The sequence below is a fragment of the Cebidichthys violaceus genome, unplaced genomic scaffold, assembly GCF_023349555.1.
Source record: "Cebidichthys violaceus isolate CVI_PGR_0920_01 unplaced genomic scaffold, fCebVio1.0.p SCAF_21, whole genome shotgun sequence".
Lineage (NCBI taxonomy): Eukaryota > Metazoa > Chordata > Actinopteri > Perciformes > Stichaeidae > Cebidichthys > Cebidichthys violaceus.
The window spans coordinates 8,504,265-8,531,923 of NW_027176384.1; the positions used below are offsets into that span (position 1 = coordinate 8,504,265).

The 27,659-nt window shown below is 41.7% G+C and overlaps 1 protein-coding gene across 1 annotated transcript in view; it reads right to left on the reverse strand.

The window, feature by feature from the left end:
• Positions 1-444: 444 nt before the first annotated feature.
• large1 (LARGE xylosyl- and glucuronyltransferase 1) overlaps positions 445-27,659 on the reverse strand; it is an 86,754-nt gene continuing 59,539 nt past the window's right edge. Inside the window, exons 7-15 of the mRNA XM_068717163.1 lie at positions 24,279-24,383; positions 21,810-21,922; positions 17,957-18,082; positions 15,155-15,310; positions 11,219-11,382; positions 9,544-9,822; positions 9,223-9,369; positions 6,939-7,134; positions 445-3,237 (exon numbers count right to left, since the gene is read on the reverse strand). Coding sequence (XP_068573264.1) covers positions 3,040-3,237; positions 6,939-7,134; positions 9,223-9,369; positions 9,544-9,822; positions 11,219-11,382; positions 15,155-15,310; positions 17,957-18,082; positions 21,810-21,922; positions 24,279-24,383 — 1,484 coding nt within the window. The 3' untranslated portion in view covers positions 445-3,039. The remainder of the gene's footprint in view (positions 3,238-6,938; positions 7,135-9,222; positions 9,370-9,543; positions 9,823-11,218; positions 11,383-15,154; positions 15,311-17,956; positions 18,083-21,809; positions 21,923-24,278; positions 24,384-27,659) is intronic.

Sequence of the window (27,659 nt, forward strand, 5' to 3'; positions counted from 1 at the left end):
TGACTTCCTGTGTATTCTTTGAAGGTGTGCGAGATCAACTAGTTTTGAATTAACTGGTGATATTTGCATGCATGAGGGAGATGTGTTTTAGGAATGGCCTTTCAGGACCTGATGTCCACTGTTCTATTTTTTCTTAAATAGTCTAATGTCTGGTAGTCGCTTGTTCTCAATATGAGACACGCCACAGAAAAACACTGGATCCTCCATTTCCCATAATGCAACTTGGTGGCATCTTTTCTGCCTGATTTGACAAAGATTCTTCGGAGACACAGAAAAATAACTATAACTGTTTAGTGCCCCAATCCTTGGAAGTGTAAAGACACACAAGTGTACCTTCTGTGTTTGTGTGTGAGAAAGAGAGCTCTCATGAATTCCTATTTACTTTGGGTTCACAAGGCTAACTTGATATTCAAGAAGACAGAAATGATGACACAAAGGGACAGCTCAGTGTTTGACCTTTTTGTTTTTATTCAGGTAGCAGCACCAATCAGCACTGACCTACTTACACACTGCAGCTCCTCCCAGCCCCACAAAGCCACACACACACATTCACAACAGAGTCACACTGCACACGTGTACAATCACACACATACACATACACACAACTACACACACACACACCTACACACCCCTGCATGACTGCACCAAGCCCATCTGCAGCTTTCCTGTACAGAGTGAGAGACTGCTGTCATATGAGAGAGAGAGAGAGAGAGAGAGAGAGAGAGAGAGAGAGAGAGAGAGAGAATGAGTGTTGGTGAGTGTTTTGAGAATGTGGTCCATTTCCACATGCATCAAATAAGTCTAAATGTGATTTATTTGACAAAATGGTTTGACTTTCTATGATGCCCATGTCTATGATGCATTCTAAACATCCACTTACATTTTTTTCTCGAGCTTTCAATCATCGTCTCCATGTAGATGGAGTTTGTTGTTGTTGTTCAGTTGTCATGGAGATGACTTGCAGGCCTTTTAGGAACTCTCATCCTTTCGGCTTAAGTTAAGAATTAAAGGTTATTCTTAGAAATAGTACTTTTGTTTCTAGAGCATGAAAGTTGTAGGAGATGAGAGACTGAACATGATGGAAATCAGATTAGTGAGACGCAAACTGATCTGATTTTGAACAGGTGTAAATACACCTGTCTTCCCTTGTTTATGGAATCTGTGGAAGTGGACTCTACAGTCCCTGAATAATGGCAGCTGAAGCTACACTGAAACACTGGCACACTAAAGCAAAGGAAGAATGCAGCTCCAGCTATTTCTACACATACGACCATGGTGTGAGTGCTTGTACTGGTTATCTGATCCCTGATCAGTTTAATCACTATATGATCTGTGCAATGCATCAGTGACTTTGTGTTTAATGATAGTAGTTTTTGTTGGAACTGACAAAGTTCCTCTCCTTCCTCTGGTGTCAGTTACCAAACAGCTTCAGGTGTATCAGCATCACCCTCTGGATTGAAGCAGAGATTTGAATGTCACCTGGGAAAACCAGGACACATTGCAATCCCATCTGGATTCATTTTAAATCATTTCATTTAATTTCAAGCCTCTATAATATGGAATATATTTAATATCACAGTGAGATTGACGTACTTAACGCTCTTTAACGTAATATCTAACAACGCTATCATATTTCTGTCATCCATCTATGATTTGTTCCAACTTTTCTCATCATGCAGTAACAGACATCCTGACGTCGATGCTCAACAGTGATGATATAGTACGAGTATACTATCATAGTGACCGTCAGTAATCAGTCTGTGTCGTCTCCAGATAACTGGGTGGAAATGTGCCACAGCCGTAGTAACAGCTGGTCAAACCCACATCTGGATCACCATGCCCAGCCTGACGGTGTGCGTCACAAACAGGAAAACATTCACCGCTGCAGCGTTACTATGGTCAAACTAGAGGCCAGGGTGAGAAAGAAAGAGTGAGAGAAAGAAAGAAAGAGCGTCTCTCTGCAATGCAAGTGGTGATTTTCACACAGTTTCTTTCTGCCCTCCTCAGACACACTACACCTCCTCGCTCCACCCATCAGGACTGTAAACACACTGATAAATAAGACTGATTTCAGTGATTGATGCGTCTTCGCCTCGTGCTGCTCGGTGTGGTGGGGTGGCAGCTTCACAAACTGACAGGACTTCAAGCAAGTGTTTGTGCAGACTGCGCTGGCGTTAATTTAAAATACACCAAACAGCCCACTGCACCGCTGCTGTCACATTCCGTAGTGGTATCAAACACTGGGAACACTCTCTAGCAGCATGCTCAGGCTGATGTGGAGATACCATGAATATCAACCACATGGATGACCTCCAGCCATCTTTGCACTTCACTTCCCTTGTCATACGAGGAGGAGGAGGATTTATTCTGATCTGCATCAGCTATGAAACACATGAAGCAGCAGCAGATGGTCGGCTGGCTGGCTGCTCTCCCCAATGTCTGAGTGTGTGTCACCCGTCACCGTGAGATTTCAAAAATCTGTGTAGACATGTTTACCACTTTGTCTTATCTCGGCCGCCTGGTGACGATATGCATTTGAGTCGGGGTGTGCTGTCAGTCAGACCGCTGCTGCTCTTTGTTGGCACTTGGAAGGCGTGCAAACAGAATGTAAGCCCACAATGCTTCACATCTTCAGCTCTCCTGAAGCTTTTTCCTAAGCACTGTCCTGGAGGAACAAACACACAGTCACACTTTTCCTCTACCTGCACGTACACACTCTCACACGCAGACATACATAATGTTACTCGCTGCCAACAACTCTGTCACTGGCCTTACAAATATGGCAATGTCTGCTTTCCTCGCCCGCTGTGTGTCAGATGTCAGGGCCAGAGGTCGACACCGGGCCTAGCGGGCGCTCGTGTCCTCTTTCACAGCTTTTACATCCACAGCAGAGGACAAAGAATGGACATGAAGACCCACACTCAGGGTCAAACGTTCTAACAAAGTCTCAAAGTATCCTGATTGGCCTCACCCCCCCTTCCCCAGCCCATGGAGTGTGTCAGTAGTTCAGGGCCGGGGAGTGACGGTCTGCAGTGGTGGCTAGCTGTTGTTCTCAGCCGTCATGTATTTCAGGGCAGCGAAGCCGTAGCGCCGCGACATGTTCTGCTGGAACTCCTCCTTCAGGGTCTTGAGGCAGACCCGGTACTGCTTGTTGGAGCGAAACTTGGTGATATCGAAGCTTGGCGCATGAGGCATGTGGATCATGTAGGCGTTTGGCAGAACCACAAACTCATACTCCTGTAGAGAAAGGAGGACAGGAAGAGCGTATTTATTACAACACCTCATATTAAAGCTGCATTGGTTGTTTTTTTGTCCACATCCAGCCGACACAGAGCAACATTATCATTCATTTTTGTGTCCACCAATATTCCTAACACCAACTACTATATAATTGGTGATTAGTCATTGGACATTTATATAGCTCATTTCTAGTCTTGTGACCACTGTGTGGATGTGTGGATGAATGATACTACATGCTATCATTCACAATGCAAGGTGACATCTGCTCATCAGCATCAACTTGGGGTTTAGTGTCTTGCCCAAGGGCACTTTGACATAGACTGGAGGAGCCGGGGATTGAACCGCCGATCTTCTGATTGCTCTAATTGTACCACAGGGTTGCTTAATAAAATGCAGTTTGTAGTCCCATTTTGAAAACATAAGAAAAACACAAATATTTTTTTTTTCAAATGTTAAAAGTGGAGGGTGGAGGATGAATGAATGTTATTTTGTATGTGGAGGGTGGAGGATGAATGAATGTTATTATGTGTGGAGGGTGGAGGATGAATGGATGTTATTATGTGTGGAGGGTGGAGGATGAATGAATGTTATTTTGTATGTGGAGGGTGGAGGATGAATTAATGTTATTATGTGTGGAGGGTGGAGGATGAATGAATGTTATTATATGTGGAGGGTGGAGGATGAATGAATGTTATTATATGTGGAGGGTGGAGGATGAATGAATGTTATTATGTGTGGAGGGTGGAGGATGAATGAATGTTATTATGTGTGGAGGGTGGAGGATGAATGAATGTTATTATGTGTGGAGGGTGGAGGATGAATGAATGTTATTTTGTATGTGGAGGGTGGAGGATGAATGAATGTTATTTTGTATGTGGAGGGTGGAGGATGAATTAATGTTATTATGTGTGGAGGATGGAGGATGAATGAATGTTATTTTGTATGTGGAGGGTGGAGGATGAATTAATGTTATTATGTGTGGAGGGTGGAGGATGAATGAATGTTATTATATGTGGAGGTTGGAGGATGAATGAATGTTATTATATGTGGAGGGTGGAGGATGAATGAATGTTATTATATGTGGAGGGTGGAGATGAATGAATGTTATTATGTGTGGAGGGTGGAGGATGAATGAATGTTATTATATGTGGAGGGTGGAGGATGAATGAATGTTATTATATGTGGAGGGTGGAGGATGAATGAATGTTATTATATGTGGAGGGTGGAGGATGAATGAATGTTATTATGTGTGGAGGGTGGAGGATGAATGAATGTTATTATGTGTGGAGGGTGGAGGATGAATGGATGTTATTATGTGTGGAGGGTGGAGGATGAATGAATGTTATTATGTGTGGAGGGTGGAGGATGAATGAATGTTATTATGTGTGGAGGGTGGACGATGAATGAATGTTATTTTGTATGTGGAGGGTGGAGGATGAATGAATGTTATTTTGTATGTGGAGGGTGGAGGATGAATGAATGTTATTATGTGTGGAGGGTGGAGGATGAATGAATGTTATTATATGTGGAGGGTGGAGGATGAATGAATGTTATTATATGTGGAGGGTGGAGGATGAATGAATGTTATTATGTGTGGAGGGTGGAGGATGAATGAATGTTATTATGTGTGGAGGGTGGAGGAGTCTTACAGCACGAGGAAAGCTGCTCTGGTTCGTTGTAGCAGCTGATATTTCTGTATCTCTTTGCAGACAGCAGCAGGATGTGGCTGGCTGGGTTTGTCTTTTAATAATCTTTGGGCTCTTCTCAGGCTCCTTAATATCACTGATGCTCAGTAGATGGTACCAATGATGTTCTGGGTACTTTAAAATAGAGCCCTCCTGTCCTGGACCCTGAACACCTCATACCAGTTTGTAATGTTCGCACTCAGGATGCTTTCTATTGCTCTGCTGTAAAAGTTCACATTGTAACTAATTCCTCTGATATTAAACCCACCACTTTGTTTAGTCTGTATTCATACTAGAACATGTTAGTTAATCGTCATTAACATGTGTTTCATTCAGTTAAAATGGGATCATACCTACCATAGACTGTTTTAATAAGAAGAGAAAGAAATGTATACTATCTTGCGTGAACTAGCTAACATAAGATACGCTTTTGTCCTTCCAGCCTCACTTTGTTGTTTAACAGTGCAACAATTGCTTCTGTGGCACTTTTGTTGTTGTTTTTTAGCATAAGTAAGTAAAGATGGCTGGCGGGGTCATTGTCAGCAGCAGCTTGCACGCTTTTATTGTGTTACACTAATCAACAGAGTGGGAGGGTGGTTCTCTATCAATGTCCCAAAGCTAGGAAGTGATACATCATCAAATAGAGAAGAGGAAAGAGGGGGAAAGAGAAGGGAAGGGGAATTAGAAGTAGGTGAAGGAAAGAGAGGAGATGAGGGCAGGGGTAAATCTAAATGATGTTCTGTTCATACCTACACACACATATAGGCTACAAAATTACCATAACCTTCAATAACTTCATATATTAAAATACAGTATTTTTTATTTATTATTCCCGATGTGATATATCCCTTCAGACATCAGTGAAACTAACTAGTAAACAGGGGAAGAACCTCTTTGAACTTTGAACAAGCAGTCCTCTAGTTAAACTATCTAGTTATCTAAACCACGCTTCACATGGATGGGTTAGTTTCCTCAAGTTGTTGAAATAATCCAAGAACCAGCGTGTTGAGTCAAGATATTGTAGTAACGACAAGTTCATCCACCATGCCACTACACACACACACACACACACACACACACACACACACACACACACTTTATAAGCGCAAGCAATGACGGTGACCTGATAAACAAGTCGGTCATCTTGGCGTTGTGCAATTTCTTTGCTGCACTAAATTCAAGTTATTTTTAACTACTAGCATGGCTGTAGACTCTGAGTTGTGTTACATTGTTAGAGAGCTGTGCTCACACTTAGGTACATTGCTGGTAAACTAAGCAAAGGTAAGCTGCTGAGCAGTGTGTTTATCAGAGCCATTTCACTGAAGACGGCTCTTTGCTGCTGCTGAAAACATAAGCGCAGAGATTGTGGAAAGACAAAAACTAAACAATGAGCTGACAGATGCTAAAAAGCTCTGTAGAGCTGAGGGGAACAAACTGCAGAGTTGGTGATACTATCCTGTAGGTTCATCTCTACGGACGTCACATTTCACATTACCTTTACAAATGGCATCCTTTTTTAATATATTTGGTGCAGCTTTAGTGATAAGATCACAACTAATCTCCCTTCAGCCCTGTGATTGACCTCTTGCCATTATCAGCTGGAAGTGGCTCTGCTCCCCGGGAGCCAAGGATGAGCAGTTACAGATAGTGGATGGATGGATTTTACTATGATAATCCTGGACCAGGGGCTGGCATTTCATTGAATAAGTCACTGCAAATAGACATATTGAGTACTTCATCCAAAGCTGACCTAAGCCTCATCATAATTAGATGCATAGTGACTTTTCAACAGGGTCATTAACTGTCTAGTGGTACAGCAGCAATAGATGTGTGAAGCACCAAGCTGATTTAATAGCACCACAGAAAATAACGGATACATGTTTACAGCAATGTATTTGGTATTTCAAGATACTGTTTGCATGAACTGCAGACACATAAATGAAAGCGTGGAGAAGAAGTATACCGAGACCTTAAGCAGACAGTTTAGACAGGTAGATATAGAAAGTAAGTTACCTGTGCATCCAGCTCCATGATGTGAGCCACCTTGTTCCAGCCAAAGCCCACAAAGCGGCGGTCATACTCAGGACTGTCCCTCCTAACCATGACGTAGGGCTCAAAATCGGCTTCCCACTGCACCCTGTAGGGTGTGGTGGCTGTCCGCCATTTGGCAAAGTTAGTTGGTGCATGGCCTTTAGTCCAAACATGGTACCTAGAGGGAGAGAGAACAAACGTTTCTACCAAACTGTCGTTGAAGGGAGTCTAAAGATGTATGCCTCCACATCCAGTCTTTCTGAGGGGAAGTGCCATTCATAGTTTTAAAAATACTAGGTGGCATTTGGATTTGAAACCTCTGTCTGTATCATGGTCTCAAAAGTTTAGACTTTACTTATTGGGCCCCGTCTTACACCCGGCACAAAGCATCGCACAGCACTACTGTCCTTGCTAGTTTCACATTGACACAGGTGTCATTTTCATGCCCAGTGCCCACATTGTGTAAGAAGCAAATGTAGTTGGATCTATCTATGGACTCGTTGTTCTTGATGAGGAATAGTCTTGAAGCAGCAGAAAGCGATGGCGCCATTGGCCAACAAAAACCTGGTCCAAAGTTAATGAGCGAAGTATTATACTGTTATGTTAGACTAGAAAAGTGCTATACTTAGTTATAAGTACAGTCCTATTACCATGGGACAGAAGATTTGGAGATAGTGGAGGCAGACGGTCCACCGGCCAAGGACCACATACCTGTGCCTTCCCTCCTTTCACAAAACGACAAAGCAAAACTGATTCAGCACCACCCGCCAATGGACAGCGACAAACAGTAAACAGAGTGTCCTGTGGCTGGGTAGGATTGTCTCAGACTCCTGTGATCCAAACATTTCCAATAAGTCCAGAGGGTCCAGGGTGTTTACTCCAAGTCAGAATCTTCACATTTTCACTGCAGAAAACCGTTTGCTTCTCCAATTTGCCAAATCTGCCATAGCAATGCCCCAGGTGCAAGTGCACCAGGCTTTTAAAGGGAATGGGAGATGACGCTCTGATTGGTTTGATTCATGTTTTGCCAAAAACACACCTATGTTTAATGAGAAGACTAAATACAACCCCTTTGCCCCTTGTGCCTTGCTTTGTGGCCAGATTGTCCGTCGTTTAACAAACGTGGAGTTGGACAGTAAATGGAGTAAATGCAGTAAATGGAGTAAATGCACTTCAGACCAACCATTGTCAAACCTTAGTTACAGGAGATTTCATCCCGGCCGTGGAACAGCGGACCAGCTCTTTACCTTTGCGGGTCTATTGGAGGAGACATGGGAGTTTGCCCATCCCGTCTACATGTGTTTCTCCCTCTGGGAGTCCTGTTACGGGTACTGGTGGAATACAGGGTACCAGGGTCCTTTTATGGTCTTCATGCTTACATGCCTGCATCCTTGGAATTTCTAAGATATAATAATGAAGGGTTCTACGCAGACCACATGGCATGCAGCAGATGTGAGTAAGTAGGCCTATTCCACTCCATGGTATTGATGATTCATTTGAATGTTTGGGACTTCTGTCTATTTGGTTTGAAATGTATTTAATCTGATATTTAATCGGATCATTTGTATTATTTTTTTTTTTAACTAAAACTAATGTCTGAATCTGACACAGTCTGGCTGTTGACATATCAGATCAGTGGAAGAAGTATTATGATCCTTTACTGCAGTAAAAGTACTAATACCACACTGTAAAAAACTACAACTACCGATGTCAGAGTATGTAATCAGCTAGACGTACTTAAAGTATGGATTTTTTAGTGTGCATTTTTTGGTCTCTACTTATCAGTGTATCTTCATCAGGCTACACAAAGCATGACTAGGTAAATCCACAACGTATGAATATTTACATTAGACCAGACAGCAGGAGTAGTCGTAGTTTTGAAGCATCATATACTGTGTGTATATGTTGTATATTAGCTGCTGCTAGCGCTCTTTTAGCGTTAGCGGCCGTTCACATGTTGTCTCTAAAGACGTATGTAAAACTCTTTCTCCTCTCCTGCTGAGTCTTCATGCAACTTTGAACAGAGTCATGTGGAGGCGTGGCTGCAGTAGGAAAATATGTGTTACCTGGTGCGTTGGTTTGTTGATGCGCACTGCAGCTAAAGCAGAACCAGTTGGATAGAAATACATTTCCTGCCCTCCCTCTCTAACACCTCTACTGCCGCAGCAATTGCGGCAAATAAAAGTAGCAACATCTGCACCACAGACAGGGAAATGTAATGAAAAGCCTGAAGACATTGCTAGCTTCAGAAACAGATGTAGCTCACCTGAAGGTGAAGAGTGTGCCCATGTCCAGCTGAGAGAGCAGCTCAGCTTTGGACTTAGGGTAAGACAGACGGTATCGCAGTGTCTCAAAGGCTGGAACCACCAGGGCTTTCTTGGCGTTGGCCATGTCCAGCTGCACCACTGACTTCCTACAGTCACATAAGAATGGAATAAGAATGGATTCCATACTGTAAATTACTAAAGCAAGCATGTGCAAAATTCACAATTGTCTTTCTCAAATCTAAAGATAGGAAAAACGAAGCGTAAAGGTGTCAGAACACTACCAACTTAGCTGGTTTACACCCGATTCTTTCACCTCTTACCTGAGGTACTCGTACAGGCCGTACATAGGCAGGAAGTCGATGTCGGACAGGAACATGTAGGGTGTGTTGACGTGCCGCATGGCCACATTACGCAGCAGGTTGACTGGGTAGAACTGTCCCTCTTTGTAGACGATGTGGTAACCGACGTTCCCACGGCCCATCAGCACCTCGGAGCCCTGAGCGTAGCGCAGGAACTGCTGGGCCTCGGCGTCGGACAGGTACAGGGCCAGGCTGATGGGGCCTTCCCAGTGCTTACAAATGGCCTCCAACATCTGGAGCCTGCAGGGGGTGAGACACGGGGATGGGTGACATCACAAAAACATTTCACTTTCAAGGCCCCAATGTGAAAATTACTTTTATTTATTGGTGCGAGATAATGAAAATAGTAACCTCTGTGAAAGAATAACTTACATTTCATGCTAGCTTTAGTTACCTGAAAATGTAAGATTTATGTTTCGAGGGAGGCCTAGTTTCTTCTGGATTTCGTTTGTTTATGACGCTTGACAAATATCAAAGCGCACGTAGAAAGGAGGACAGGGTGGATGGGTGGGTCAAGCAAACACAAGACAAGCACCAAAGTCAACGTTGACTTATTTTAACGTTACGTTAAAAGTTTAATGTAATGTATGCAAAATATATTACATAACACACATACTTATTTTAAGCCAAACCGTGATCTTTTACTAAAACTAATCAAGTAGTTATGTTGTTTTGTTTCAATTTACAATGTTAACCTCATGCTTAAAACTGCAAAAATATTAATATAGTAATTTATAATACAGTTTAGTTGTATGGCAATGTCATTTTTAGGAGACAGGGTTGTTGATCTGCATTAAAGAGGGACATAACATGAAATAAGCTTTTGAATGGACATTCTCTGAACCTCACATTACATGAAATCTCCTGTAAATGACAAAAATGTCAAAACAAAACTTCTAAAATATTATATATATATATATATATATATATATATATATATATATAATATATATTAATAAGTATTGAACCCTGCGGCTGTTTCCAACTGTTAGTTTCTTTGTGACTTTAAAAAGTCAGAGATGTCACACAACAAAACATTATAATTAACCATTGCTGCTCACAGCTTTCATTGTTTTTAGTGAAGATATTAAATAATGAGTCACTCAACCTTGGACTTGATATGCAGATGGGGTCCTGATATTGTATTCATCGTTTTTACATTAAGGAAAGCTTGAGACAGCCTACCTTATCATTAGATTTGGCTTTACTCACTACTGCAACCTGTTAAACCGTAGGCCTATTTTTTAGGTCTAGGGTTTGGCATACCCATACTAAAATGAGTACAGTTTTGCAACTGCAAGGGCTATTTTAATAGTTTGGGTATTAAAATAAAGGGAACACTTGTGAGATTTTTTCAGAAGTGTACATATCAGCATATATGTTACTGGTTAAGAGTACATTAAGATGGCACACAGCACAAACTGAAAATTTGAATTTTCGCCTAAAAAAAAACAACAATTTCAGGATATTTCTTTTTTTAGGGCTAAAAAAGAAATATATAATATATAATAAACCTAACCCAAGCACACCTGTTGCAGAACAAAGGTATCTCTGAAAGTTTTCCATTTACGTGCAGTGGAGTATTACCATATATTGTAACAGACTTAGCTTTGTTACTGTTATTGAAGAACAGTACCTGTCCATAGAAAGCTGGGCGACTAGCGTGACGTCAGTGTTGTCAGAGCTGGGTTCATACTCATAATGGAGGAAGTAGAGGTGCGTTCGGTGGACGGTGAACCGTTCTCGGCGAAACTCGTAGCAAGGATCATCTTCGTCCAGCTCTGACAGAGTCTTCTGAAGCTGCAGGCAGAGAGGAGAGAGACACCAACAGTAAGACATTTTATGGACAAGAAGGTTAACCACTGAAGGTGATGCTGCATCACAGTCTCTAGACCGCCAGTGACTTTCTGTCCCAAAAACTGCACCATGATCGAAATAGGGTGAGAACAGACTGATCATGAATCACTTCACATATAAATGAACTGCATTTGTAATGCTTTCATCCAAAGCACTTTACGATTTGCCTTTCATTTACCCATTCACACACACAGACTCATGCAGAGAGCTGCTGTGAAAGGCCTAACCATCAGGAGAATTTTGCTTATGGGCCCCTCCTGGACAAGTGGTCAGGAGGGGCCAGGGATCAAACCGTGGAACCTGCGATGAATGGACGACCTGCTCTACCTGCTGAAGCCTGAAGGTTGGATAATTATCATGTTTATCTATGTGAAGCAGGATTCATTAACTTCTGTACTTTTCCTACCTTACTTTCCCATATTTTTGTGTCTAAGTGACTAATGGGGACAATCATTTCTGAAACTGGTCCGGTGTTGATGGAGAATGCTGCAGACGTCTGCCGTTAAATGCCCATAGCAATTACATTACAGATTGTTAAACAGCTATCGTCTGCAGCACTCTCCCTCAATACTGGTCCAGTTTAAAAAATTGGTGTCCCCATGACAACTGAGCAAACTTTATCTTCTATGAATATCATGCTATATAATCAAAAGCTCCAGAACAGCTACTAAAAGGACATGGAAGTAAGTTGGCTCTGTGAAGTTCTGTTTGAAGAATGAACTCAGAAGCTCATCTATTGTGGCATTTAAAGGACAGCTTTCTCATCCTATAAAGCTTGCAGAAATTTAAAGCTAAAGACTAAAACAGTCACGAATGGAAAAAGACAAGCTCATGTCATGTGTGAGCTGGAACCAAATTGTTCCATGGGGAAGATCTAAGTGTCATTGCCAATAAACACTAGCTTACATGGATATATATTTGAAGGAACGTTCCACACAATAGGAAATCTTTGAGTTGTGTATCCATCCTTTGTACACCTCTGATGAAATTATTAAGAATCAAGAGGGAAATTTATATGCAAACCTGAAGGCACAATGTACTTTACCATCAGTCAAGAACCGACGGTACATTTCTTATTATATTTGGTTAGGTTTAGGCATTAAAACTAATTGGTTAGTGTTAGGGGGAAATCATGGAAATCATCATCAAAAAAACAACAATCTTGGTAGGTACAGGCAAAGAGACTGTGGACTCCAGTGTCCATTGCTATTTTAACCCATCCATCCACTCCAAACTCCTCTCTGTGAGGTTTTCAGGGCGTAGAACAATGTCACACTGCTTCAGCCTTCGCTCCTGACGGTAGAGTCATCACTCATATTGCCACTAAAGGTTGTTGCCAATTAAATATAAACCAACATCTTACTTAGGCATTTGAATGAAACACTTTTCACTGGAGAACTTCTGTGTCCATGTCTACACGTGTACAGGATATTTGTGGTGGTTATGCTGGAGCAGAATAGGTTTTGAGGGCTTTTCTGTGTCCCAGTCTGCCACCTCTAATCTTACATAAATCCATTTAGCACCAAGCTGTTGCAATTGATTACAAATAAAATGCAGATTTGGGGAACAGCAGAGAGAAGTGGCTGAAGGGCTGTCAGCAGAGGAGCTGTTGAGAGGCATCGCTCTGCTTTGAACAGCGTTATTAGTGGAGCTGCAGTGAGTGACTGGGCTGCAGTGGCCCTGTGGCCGTGAAGGAGTCTGGTCTGCAATATGCAGCCAATCCCTCAGGGACTTCATTAGTCTAATCATCACTTTAATGGGATTTAAATTGGTGCTCAAACTCTGAAAAATTGAGTGAGCAAAATATTTCCTGAGTTAAGGACACATTAGAATTGAGTGTTGGCAAAAAAAGGCTCTTGCGTACCATGATGGGAATTATAACGTGATTAACTCTCCACAGTGCTGACACTTAAAATAATTCTATGGTCCCATAGTGGCTGATGCTGTAAAAACCCAACTCCAGACCATGGTGAACTTCAGCAGCGTAGAAGCTGAGGAGGTGTGAATGAATGACTCTATACAGTATACTGGACACTTATAGGGTGTGTCAGGGCCTTGTTAAGCTTCAAATGAAGCAGGTTATACAACATGTGGTCCAATCATGTCTACGGTGTTTACAACTCTTCTGAATGGACACACTGGAAAGTGGACTGAAAAGCCTGCTGTCATAGTCTGCTCCTGGCTGCCTCCCACTGTCTCCTTGATCTCTCTCAGTGAATTCCGTGTTTTTTGTTTGTCCTTATAGTGTGGACAAAATAAATTGTATAAATAATAAAAAGCAGCATGCTCTACTGAGGAATCCAGCTGTTTCAGCAGAACAGCTCCTGAGGAGCTGAAAGGTCAGTGGTCAGACTGTCTTCCCCAGACTGATTGATACAGAATTCAATGGACAAAAAAGGTTTACCACCAGGCTCAATGAGAAATATACAGGGAGAAACTGAATTGTTTTGGTCACCCTAGTGCTGTGGCTCTAGAAATGCCAATGTTGGTCGGTTGCCCATACTAGCTCAGAGTGAAATATTTAGGGTTGGGTTTCTGACTCTGTACTTTTAAGGGTACCAACTAAATTACGTTGGTACTGCTGAGCACTGAAATCAATTGGTGTCAAATTTCGGTACCTGAGATTGCACCTGGTTGAGAGAGTAACTTAGACTATAGAGAGAAAGAGAGAAACTCTTGTAGAGAGTGAAAATCTCTACACTTTTCAAAACTCTTGCTGCAACATTTAATGCAAAATGCAAAGCTGGCCAGGGCCTGTAACTACTCCCTAACATATTGTTAAATAACTGTCTCTGCATTTAATTATTTATTCAAGTGTAAACATATTGTACATGCATTTATATCATTACATTACATTACAGTCATTACAGTCATATCAATGTAAAATTATATTGAAGCACATTTCTTTTATCATAACATAAATCATTTTAATTTAGGGTTAAGAAACCCACATTACTCTATCAAAGATCAAACTTTTAAAGAAAATAACAAAGACATAATAAAAATTATTACATTAACTTTGTTCAAAGCTATTTTTGTCACCTCTCTGCGTCACTAATGTTCCTCCCTGTCGTCGTCCATTCATGCAGCTACATCCAAGAGCTCCTCACTGACGGTCAGGTCTGCCTTCAGCCTCTTATAAACACTGATAGATGTATGATGTGTCCGTGTTGTCTGTGCTTTCATCAACAGCTAATGAAGAAGACAAGTACCTGCTCGTCTCTTAGCTAGCTGTGTTGTTAGATTGTCTGCTAGTTCCTGAACTCGGTCTGATGGTGTTTCTTCACAAACTGACATTTTTTTAATTCTGTATCTGGTCGGAGCTCTCATCGATCATTTTCAACTCAATCACTTGTTGGAAAACCGCTTTACGGGCTTTTTTCCTCTCTTGTCCACTAGTTTTAATGTCGGCACACAGACAGACACAGACTTTGTATCTCATAATTCCGACCATGGGGATATTTTTATTTTCAAGTCCAACTTTAAATTTAAAAAACAAATTCGGCCCGCGGGCCTTGAGTTTGACATGTCTGACATACGATGTATTCTGTGTGCAACGGACCGTGACCCCTGGACCATGACGGTTCAGCACCAATACACAAACAGTTACAGCCCTGCCTGCTTAAGTCGACTAATACTAGTTTTCCACCACTTATCATGTATTCAGCACTAAATCCACATCACAACCAAAAAACACAGAAGAGGTTACACCTACATTTTCACTGTTGTGGTCCGCCTCGCTGGGACAACCAAACAGCTCTCGCCGCAGCAGGTTGCCATCGTACTCCAGAAAGGTTAGGTAGAGATTCCGAAAAAACTCGACATGCTTGTTCTTCACTCGCAGCTTCTTGGGAGAATTCCAGTGGATCACCTGGGCAGAAGAACCACGGAGAAGAGAGCAGGGAAAAAGGTTATCCGGGTACTGTTGTTCTTGTCATGGTCAGATCTCTTCTAAGGCACAGGCCAGTAAACCACTTCCATTCCACCAAATGATAAACATCCTGGTCCTGGGATTTAAGACAAGTCATTAAAGCGCAAAATATACAGGTCTTTATGGACCCATAACACTATCTGGTCACAATCTGAACTTATCAAGCATCTCAATATATACATTTTAGTAATGACAGTTATAAGATGAACTCCCAAGATATCTACCTACATCAAAGAAGGACATGACACTGAACCACTAACTGATATCAGTAATAGCTTACTACTTCCTCACACCTTTACGAGGTACCACACTTAAACTTCCTTTCCGATTTTAATTTTTCTTTTTCGAAAAAAAATCTGTTTTATGATTCAAGTGCAATGAATAATTCCAGTATTCAAGCCAAGGAGCTTTAACCAGTCCTCAAATGTTCAGCTCCATATCCACTTCTTCATTCACCCAACTGCCATTTCAACTCATTTCAGTGTTTCCATTGACAGTGCTTACACCTCAGCCTCCACTTCAACTTCTTTCAGTGCTTATACTGATAATAGTTACACCTTAACTGCCAATTCAAGTCGGTACTTCAACTTCAGCCATTACTCACACACACATTTCATGCTCACATTTGAAACAATCCTTTCAAATGTTTCAACTGCTTCAGCTTGTATTGCATTAGTAAAAAGCAATATGACAATAATATTAGGTTTGTTTATAGACGATGGAGCCACTAGTGTGTGACAGGCCGCAATTTACTGCCGAGCCACGGCCGGCAACATAAAGGAGATCAAATTTCAGTCGAGGTGGGAAGAGGCACACGTTGTGTTGGTTTACTGAAAGTTTGTGGGCTTTTTTGGGGCAACGAGGCAAGACGGGTCCTCCTGCCAGTGCATTGCAAGCCTGCGGCCCGTAACGCTGGCAAATGTCCGGTTTACAGAGAGAGTGTCTGTGACCTGAGTATGAAGTAAGCAGTAAGCTGGACCTGTGGACGTAGCAGTGCAGTGTGTCTACAGTTTATTTGTTGGTGAATAAATGCTACAGCTCCTCAAGATACAAGACAAGTTCCCGTGTCTTTTTTCTACCTGCTGATTAAAGTGATGGGGCAAGTCCAGCTCAAGCTCACTTAAGGTGGACGGACCTTTAAGGTGGACAAGCTATTCTCATTTTAGTGATGAGTATCTGCTGAGACAAGTGCAACACCAAGAGGTGAAGTTCAGTACACCAGTCCAGTCGATGTCTGGCTTAATATCAACCCGGTTTGAAAAGGTTTACACCGGCCCAAACTTATTTGATTACATCTTGTGGTTTCTATAGTAAGCAAACCCGGGGTCTGATCTAGTTATTTTGATGCAGGAAGAAAAAATAAAAGACAGAAAACAGCATCACAGACACCACAATCAGCCTTAAAAGAGCTTGTAGCGTAGGTTTTAATTCCAAATATTCAAATTAAGAGTTGGGCGCCAGACAGAAAAATAATATCACACTTCTACCCTGTCACTTTAAGAAAGTGTTAGAGTGTTAGAGAGATAGCCTGCTACCCCCGCAACAAAAAATGAATACATCTTTATCAATTAAGTCTTGCTGTATTTAACTAAAATATTACTAATCAAATCAAAAGTGAGTTTATCTTTTGAGCAAAGATGTCCAGAAACTGAATTAGATTTCAATGATCTCCTCCTTTAGCCACTCTCATTTTCCTCCCTGCTGCTTCTGTTAGTTGATTCTCCCCCTTCCTTCCCCCGCTCACAGGTGTGTCTCATTTATCTCCTCACTTCCCCCATCTTCTTTTCTTGTCTGTGGAAAAGGGCTATTCAGTGCATTTCTTTCTTTTCTCCCTTTCTGCTGAAAGCTGAAACAAACTAAAGAAAAATAGCTGTATATCTTTAGTCTTTCTAATCAGCGTTCACCAACTGAATTAAGTAAAATCCCGTATCTTGTGTTTGTTGTGCTCTGGAATGATTTTTCTGCAAAAAAAACATCATTGTGTCTACAACAACAATGTATTACATAATTTGGCTGTTGGTTTTCTTTCACTGTGTGTCACGTCTGCTCCCACACGTAGACAACATCAAGGGTCATCCATCCATAACCACTTAGCTTAGTTAATATGTTGATATCAGCTCATTTAAAAGTCAAATTTATGCTTGGAGCAATTATATTAAATGAGCTTTGGTACTGTCAAAGCCATTCAAAAAACACCTACAGGCATTATGAAACATTATTGCTTTGGGTTGTCATAAGGCCAACTAAATGCGGGAGGGAGCCTGATCACTACTACCAAACTGTAGGTGCATTTCCTTGTTGGAAAAAGAATGTGTTATCTAATGAATGGGCCTAGTCAGCAATATCTTTATAGTTCTACATTCTGTATGTCCACTCACATGTTGGATGTATACATGACAGACTTGGACAGCTCTGCATCTCCTGAAACCTACAGAAGACAAGACGCTTTTTCAAGCTTAACAAAATCCATAATGCTTTTACTCACTTTGAGTGTGGGGGTGGCTTCAGACTCTTGAATAATGTAGGTCAGGTATTGTTTGTCTGAAGTGACTAAGTATGAGTGTAGCGGAGGCAGCAGGGTCTCACCTTGAGGTCCGACACGTCTTTGTAGCACTTCTCAGAGCGGGTGTGGTCGGACAGCTGGACGTTCCAGAAGCAGGGCAGCTGGTGTACCAGGAACGGGTTCTGTTTGATCACAGCGTTGAAGATGTCCTGCGCGCACACACGCACACACACACACACACACACACACACACACACACACACACACACACACACACACTGAGCCTTATGTTTTGCCTTATGTTTCATCATCTACAGGCCTGCACCTCACGGTTCAATCTGTTTATTCAATCACCACACAAGGCTGTTTCTTATGCTGCTTATTGCATGGATGTGAAAACAAAACACACTTTCTCAAATTACCATACAGTGTGTCCCATGTGTATTTCAAACTTATCATTTTTTTATTCTTATATTATGGTATTGTACTCTTTTTTTAATCAGTAAATGATGACAGCACAAAGGTGACACATCTTTACAGACTGCAGAGGATGGTAATGCTTATGACTTAAGCCTGTGAGCTTGGAGACAATGGCAAGTTTAGAAGGACTGATGGGACACATGGGTATGAATCAATCGCACCTGGGAGACATGGAAGATTTTGGGTTCATCCCAATTCTAATAAAAGGGTGTGTCGGTCTGGTAAAAGACTTTCCCAAAGGTGTATGTAATGTCCCTCCTCAGTCCTCAGAGCATTGGAACCATCTTCACAATGGCAGACCAGAACCATCTCATAATGTGAGGAGCCATCAAATAAGGGTACTGACATGCAAGGGTGACTCTGATTGGTTGGTTTGGACTGTAACAACTTGATTCATCATAGAAGCTGTATGATGATGTCTTCCGGACTCTTTTGTCTTGTTAGTGTTTTGTGCGTCTCCAGATGTTTCGGCTTTAGTTCCGGCTGAATCCTTCAAATTGCTTAGGGGAAATGTACTTTGGTTACATCTGAAAGACTTTTTGAATTCGGTATCTTTCTGAACTGTTCACAGGACAAAGCCTCAGTGACAGATTCCAGCTTCCCAATGGCAGACAAGACTCTTTAGCCACATAATGACTGCTGCGATAAAGAGGGCAGACAGTCCACTGGAGGAGGTCATACAGCAGAAGGCAGATGGTCGAGCAGTTTCTAAAACCCTGTTCATTTTCCAAACTGCATACCTTTTGGGACTTTACTTAATGAAGGTTGAATTAAAATCGCACCACTTATCTGGATGCATTCTGAATAGCTTGGAGATAATGGAGCGATGGTTTAAGATAACACCTATTTATGACCTTCAGGATACATCTACATTCAAGTGGGCTGAAAAACTGTTTTGAAACCAATCCTTTGTACAACTGTGACATGTAAATTGAGTGTTATGTTGCACTACTCAGATGAAAATAGAGGCAAACAATAAGTGTACAGAAGTTGAACTTTTTTATAAATGTTTTTATGAAGCTGCTGTGGGTATAAAATGTGAGTGAGAGGTGGAGACAGGAGTGTCATTGTTGTCAGAGTTTGTTTTGATGGAGTACAGAAAATGATCGAAGTAAAGGATAATGCCTGGTGAGGTGTCCATTATCAGGAATTAATTGATGACAAGGACAGAACTTTCCGACGCGCAGCTCACCCATCTCATCAACACATCGCTTGTTTCAGGATGCTTTCCCACAGCTTTCAAGATTGCCAGAGTCACCCCCCTTCTGAAGAAACCATCACTTGACTCCTCTGATGTCAAGAACTTCAGACCGGTTTCTCTTCTACCCTTTCTATCTAAAACACTTGAACGTGCTGTCTTTAACCAACTGTCTTCCTATCGCCACCAGAACAACCTCTTGGACTCCCACCTGTCTGGGTTCAAGGTGGGTCAATCGACAGAGACAGCCATTCTCTTACCATTGTTGGCGGAGTGTTCCTGTGTCTGGTGGTTTTGACGTACAGAGCTCTGTAACACCTACCAGAGGGGAGGAGTTGGATCAGCTTGTGTCCAGGGTGTGAAGGGTCTGCAGTGATCTTTCCTGCCTGTTTCCTGACTCTGGAGGTGTACAAGTCCAGGATGGAGGGCAGGCTGGAACCAATGATCCTCTCTGCAGACCTGACAATCTGTTGCAGTCTGTTTCTGTCCTGCTTGGAAACTATGGATCCCAAAAACCTGAAGGTCTCCACCGCAGACACAGTGCTGTTGAGTATGGTGAGGGGGGGCACTGTTGGGGAGGGTCCTCCTGAAGTCCACTGTCATCTCCACAGTTTTGAGCTTGTTCAGCTCCAGGTTGTTCTGACCACACCAGAGGACCAGCTGTTCAACCTCCCGTCTGTATGCAGATTCATCACCGTCTCTGATGAGGCCGATGACCGTTGTGTCGTCTGTGAACTTCAGGAGTTTAACAGTTGGGTCCTCTGAGGTGCAGTCGTTGGTGTAGAGGGAGAAGAGCAGTGGAGAGACCACACATTCCTGGGGGGCGCCAGTACTGATAGTCCAGGTGCTGGATGTGATTTTTCCCAGCCTCACCTGCTGCGTCCTGTCTGTCAGGAAGTTTGTGATCCACTGACAGGTGGATGCTGGCACAGTGAGCTGGGAGAGTTTAGGTTGAAGTACCTCCGGGATAATGGTGTTGAACGCTGAGCTGAAGTCCACAAACAGAACCCTTGCGTATGTCCCTGGGGATTCGAGGTGTTGCAGCAAGTAGTGCAGTCCCATGTTGACTGCATCATCCACCGACTTGTTTGCACGGTAGGCAAACTACAGGGGGTCCAGCAGGGGCCCTGTGATGTCCTTCAGATCAAAGGATTTCATGACCACAGACTTCAGGGCGACGGGCCTGTAGTCATTTAATCCTGTGATGGAGGATTTCTTGGGGACCGGGATGATTGTGGAGCGTTTGAAGCAGGAGGGGACTTCACACAGCTCCAGTGATTGGTTGATATATACTGTACATACATATACATATATATATATATATATATATATATATATATATATATATATATACTGTATATATTTATATATATATACTGTATATATATATATATATACTGTATATATACTGTATATACTGTATATAAATTATTATATTCAATATTAATTATTTATTTTGATAATTATCTTTAATATTTTCTGATGACCAGACCTGCGCTAGCTGTGTCCCCAACATGGTGAACAGACAGTTTAACTAACTACTAGGTGTCCATTAGTGCATAGTGTGAAGTGGGTGTGAAAGTCGGATTGTCGGCTTTGGGAAGTTACTGAGATGATCGGACACCACCATACCTAATTGTGACGTTGGAAAGGTGGGAAGCAGCATGCTGGCAGCTTAAACAGGTTTTGATTTGTTTCTCAAGCTGTTTTCACTTTTCACAAAACTACCTCTGTCCGTGTGTACAAGTGAGTGCAACGCCATAAAAGAAGAGAAGAGATGGTCTGAAGGTGTGCACTATTATCCCGTTTTGTATGATCCATGGGGCTGACACACAAAAGACACTGAGTTGCTGGAGAAAGATCAGGGAGGCGGTGTGATGCAGCCTGGTGGAGGCTATGACACCGTTTTTCACCTTGTTTTCCAGTGTGGCCATTTAGAACAGGTAGAAAACTCTTCAGACCCTTAGACGTGGACGGGTGACACGTCTCAAACTAAGTTGTTTGTTTGAAGCATACAAAACCCCTTACTGGGGTTTAGTTTAGCCACAGATGTTCAGGTAGCATTGGCAGAAAACATGAGGGCTTACCACAGTTTAGATTACCAGCAGAGTCTAAAACGGATTGGATAAACAGGCTCCCGCAACAATTACTGTACCTGTGTTTTCGTGATTTGCTCATGTGAAGGAGCAATTTGGAGTTAGCATGCCTGAGTAGTAAGGATGTGTGTGTGTGTGTGTGTGTGTGTGTGTGAGTGTTACCTGGTCTGCCAAGGAGGTCGACAGCATGCTCATTAGTTCTCTCTCTGCAGTCAGCCTCCACATCTGCTCCCATCTCAGCTTCCGCAGACGATCCAGGAGAAGCAAAATTACCCCTGGAAAGCACACAACACACACACACACACACACACACACACACACACACACACACACGCAGACAGAGATATAGTAGCTTAAGAAACAGAGAGATTAGTATCTAGCTGCCTGGTAAAGATCAAAAAGTCCCATCACGAGGCTCTGAATCACACCCTTGTTTTTCATTGTTAACTTTCTCCCACAACAAAAACAAGAACTGTTTCTTCTCACTTCCCTGGCTAATAAAAGAATTCCAGGCTGCTACAAAGAAGAGACATGGCGAATATATTTTTTGCGAATTGGACCATTGAACCATCTTTCACACCCCGCTGTGCTCATCTGTTGCCACGGCCACAAAGCCGACCAGCCGCAGCTAAACTGGAGGTTTTCTGTCAAATTGATGTTCTGTGTAAATGCAACACGTGCCTTTCTGTTTCTGAGATCTGCTGTTCAGTCACACTGTCAGGAAGTTTAAGAGCAGAACACTGAACCGTCACAAATCCAAAGTGTTCAGGTGTGTCTGCTGTAACATTCACAGAGCTGTTTGTTTTGGGCTACAGTCAATAGAAGCATTATCCTCCAGATCCAAACAGCACAGAGAGAGAGCTATAAGTCTACTGAAGGAAACGACCTGGAGGAAAATAATAACAATGTGTAATGGAACCCAATCAATTTCAATCATCTTTTGGAAAATGTTTTTCCATAAAACTGATAATGAGCCTGGTGTGTGCCTGCATCTTTCATCAATGCACTACGTTCTTGCAAAGGAAGAAGCTGCCTCACTGCTGTTCGGCTCTGAAATTAAATGATCATAGAATACAGAATTAAAAGTACTTAGACAGCAATCAATTGCTTTCCTATTACAGATGGTAATTAATAATGATATTAATCAAATTCATCATTAACTTTGTTTATTGTGTCTGTTTTAGCAAACGGTTTACACTCAAAATAGAAGTGGATGGAGGTGAAGAGAAGTCTGTTACTGTAACTATACATACATGATACTACACATACATTATGTTATAGTGTGTATTGTTAACATGTTATCTACCTCGCAAGGTGTCAAAACAGCATTTGTCTCACTGGCTGTGCGATGCCATCACACGAGCCTACAGTGCAGTGGGAGTGGAGCCTCTGCAAGGCGCACTTAGCGAGAGCTTTCCTCACTCATGGCCGTCCTCAGAGGGATGGCAGCGGCAGCAATCAGCACAGCGGCATCCTGGGCTTCTCTGTGCCCTTACATCCGTTTCTATCTGGGAGATGTATCTGAGTCCTCCCTCACTCATTCAGTGGTAAATGTGCTGGATGACAGATGACGCGTTGCCCTATCTGGCGTTTTTATGGACATTTCAAACTGTTCACCTCTAATCCTTTCATCACGGATTAGTTGGTTGCATCACGGGAACCATTTTGCCCCCTTTTTACTCAACACAGGGCTGACTTGGTGTTAATTGCGGCTCAGTCGATACCTTCCTGCCTTATTACATGTGGCACCTACGGTTTGTGGACTGGTGCATGTTGTCTGCTTGTGAACCTTGGTGTCACAAAGGAGTACAGACTACATCAGCTGTACTTTACAGGTTTTAATGACTGAACCCAGTTGATTGCTTGATCTGGATTTTGTAACTGTGTTTCCTGAAAACTGAACATTAGCAAAAGGCATTTATTTTCTAGTTAACTACTAGTTAAAACTAGTTTTGCTGTTTGCATTTTAAGTCAAAGTCAATTACATATAAAATTGATAATTTAATATTAATTACATGTCAATTCTCAATAACTATCAGCATTTGTATACATTCACAAGTGAATTTCACACTATAAGCAAGCTGTTTAGGCAAAAATGGACCTATCACATAAAGACACACTCTGCTTTTGTGAACAGTGGCAACTATAGTGGCATTAAAATAGCTCTGACAGCCAGTGCAGATAGATAGATAGATACTTTATTCATCCCGCAAAAAATATATTTAAGTATAAAAAATGCACAATAAATACAATAAAATAACAGAGTAGAACATATTAAGTAAAATAAAAAATGCACAGTATATACAATGAAATAGAATAGTATTAATTTAACTAACTAGATAATCTAAACAGTAGTGCAAAGACAGTGTAGCGATGTTGTAGTCAAGTGAATGTTGATTTAGTCAGAGGTGATTTATTATAAAGTCTTATTGCAGTGGGCAGGAATGCTCTCCTGTATCTGTCCTTGTGACGCAACCACATTGGAGGTTTTCTGAGATCTTCCTTAAGCTGGGTCACACTTTGAATATTTTGCAGCACTCTCCAGAATATTTATTTTAGCATGCATACTTTAATAAGTGTGCAACTGGGACATGGTTTTAAAATGCTAACATTATGTCCTCCTCTACTCACCAGTGTTGAAGCCTCTGCCCAGAGCTGGCCAGGGTCGATGGTTTTTCCACAGGTTCCCCAGGTACCAGTCACTCTGGTTTTCCACCAGACCGAGAACCTGCTGACCTGAGAACAGCATCACAACACAATATCATTACTTTTTCACATCCTCCACATCTTCTTATTTTCTCTGTAGCTTTCATTTATTTAATTACAATTCATTGAAGACAATATTTCAGCGCTATACTGTACTTTTATATCTCTTTCCTAGTCTTCCGAGCACTCAAAGCTCTTTAACACTGCATGTCATCATTCACCCATTCACACACATTCATACACTGATGGCAGGGGCTACCGAGCAAGGTGCCACCTGCTCATCAGGACTATCTATTCATTCATACCCATTCTTACACCGCCGGCAGGAGCAATTTTGGGGTTAAGCGTCTTGCCCAAGGAGATATCGACATCAGTAAAATGACAGAGGGAGGGGTTGACCACCGAGTCGATTAGCATAAATACAATTCTCGGATTTGCTACAATTAAATTGGAAAAGAATTCTCCAATATCTCTATAGCCTGAGTGAGGTTAAAAGATGCCAGGGTATCTATAAAATCAGTGACAAAAGTCTGTGAAGGGCAGCAGACATGTATGTTAAAATCACCTACAATAAGAATTTTGTCATACTTTGATGTAAAATGGGATAGTAACTCTGCAAATTCTACGATAAAAACACTATTAGGCCTTGGAGGTCTGTAGATTATTAAAATGATCACTGGACCCTTACAGTTCATACAGTGTTTTTTTCCACCAGAGAGCACCAGCAACTGTTAAATATCACACTCAGGCCACAGCTTGCTCACTATTTAAAAAAACAAACACGTTATGGAACAAACATGTTTTATGTTAAGTGTTAAGTGTGTTAAGTGTTAAGTGTGTTAAGTTACAGTTACATTAAAACTCAACACTTCCTGCAGATATTTCATGTTAAGCCTTCCAGAAAAGGGGATATTGTGCCATTTGAAGGCACTTTAATGTCAGTAAAACAAACAAACAATGCTACCAAAAAGATTTACAATGCAACGTAATTAGAAATAAATGTCTGGTTGTTTCTGCAGTTTGGGTAAATAAAGTAGCAGTTTTTAAAACTTATGATTAACTAAATTAAAAAAAATGAAACAAGCTGTACTTGTTGCCGCGGGTTCTGTCTTGAGATAACGAGATAATTAAGTCATAATCTGCAGCTAAGCAGCTTTTTTCAGCTTCCCTACAGTTTGGACTGTGTGCAGACAGTAATGGAGGGTGGAGGGGCCCAATGGAAGACACTTCAGGGTCAACTGGTTCAACACTGAGCCAGCAGAAACATAATCCCTTCATAAAGTAGGCTTTTATGTCTGAGTCAACAACAAAGGAGAGAACTGCCACCTCACAAATGGCGTACCACATCAATATTTAATTCAAGGTTGATTTCAAAGCTCAACAGTACAATAAATGTAATGAATTGAGCCACTAGACAAAAGGTATAAAGAGGACAGGAGAGGATAGATCCAGGAGATGAGGGGACAAGAGGGGAAGGGATGTAACGTAGGCTTCAGGGCAAGAGATTATGGAAGGCAAGCTGGGCAGAGATAAAGGTCGAGGAGATGGGCATTAAGGAGGAGATAGGAGCCTGGAGTGTAGAGGTAGCAGCTTTAATGAAGGCTGTAAGGAAGATTAATGAGAGCTTATTGGAGCAGGCAGCAGAGAGCAGGCAGCTCCTTTAGAAAGGCTGCAAAACAAAGAAGAAAGATCTGCCATCAAGGTGATGACTGAGCGGGACAATTAGAGCTCAGAAACTAAACCGTGCTCCTTTTACGGGGACAAACTTCACAGGTGATTCTAAGAAAAATGCCTGTAAGCTGAATGTGAATGTCAGCAGAAGTGGGAAGAACATTTCTTCTGTTTATATTCTACTCCACACGTTATTATGGTTAAACATTCTTAGATTGAAATTAAGCAGTAAACCTGTGCAATTAATTATGGTTAATGACAATTTAATCATGTTGGAATTTCAAGAAATATGTATTTAACACCAGCAGAGTCACAGGCCTTTTTTTATCCAGGCTGAATAATGAAAAATAGTTAAAGGTATGTAAGATTTAGGGGGATCTCACAATGCTTACATTAACATATAATCACCTGAAATTAAGAATCATGTTTTCATTACCTTAGTATGAGCCCTTTATATCTACATGTAGCACCACCATGTTTCTACAGCAGCCCAGAATGGACAAATCAAACACTGGCTGTAGAGAGACTTTCATGTTTCACCTGAAGACCAACACGCTTGTGAAACTGCAGCGTCGTGAGCCGCAGAGCGGAAAACCGTGTAACCGCATTCTGATTTTCACTGCTCCAAAAATAGGCGAGGTGAAGGTCCTGATGATTCCTCAGTGTCACCACGGTTTTGCACTCAGCGGCTCATGTTACTGTAGTGTTAGAAAGAGAGGGGTGAGCGAGGGGTATTGTTTTCTTAGTTTTGCCTATTGTCACCATTGGTTATGGTAGCATTGTATTCATCATGTTAAACTGTTGAGATCTGGAAGTACAGTGGCATTGCTACAACGCATGAACCACCGAACACCAACAACAGACAGGCCCTTCAGATTGTGTAAACTTTATTTGGAGATGAAACTATAAATGAGCTCCCTGATACATAATAGCCCATCACTGCATAAGAAAACTGTGCACACAACTACAGTAAGCACAGTAGGCCAAAGCTGAGGTAACGCTGGGTAAAGCTGGGTGATGATATCTCTGGTTCTGCTGTATTGATTTTGACCATTTTTGAAAATTTCCCATCTAAAATAAAGTTGGTGAGTGCAATGCTATTTATTATGGATATGACTGATAATTGCAAACCTAAACCTCAAAAATCTCAAAGCCCGCAAATTAGTTCAGGCAGTAATATTGGAACTTGGGCTGCCACTGTCTGCTACTGATGCTGCTGTATATATATATATATATATATATCATATAACCATTCAATAAACACAACATTACCAATGAAAGAGTAAGGAAAATAAGCAGTTCACTCTGATCAACTACAACAATAAGCTGAACACTGTGTGTTTGATGCCTATAGCTGGTAGACTACATGGGCAACCCACTGCAGACAATTCATTTATCAGTCACTGCCCAAATGCAGTGGCATGATTGGCTAACAAGGGATACGATAGAGGCCTTTGTACTTCTGTTTTTAAATGTGGTATGCAAATGAAGTTGATTACAGTTCTTTGAAGCTGCACTAACTGGTATTTTGTGGCCACTTGCGGGCATGCAGCAGAACAAGCTGAAAACACATCCACTAACATATGAGCAAATTGTTGCCTTTTTACACATCCAGCAGACACAGACCTACATTAT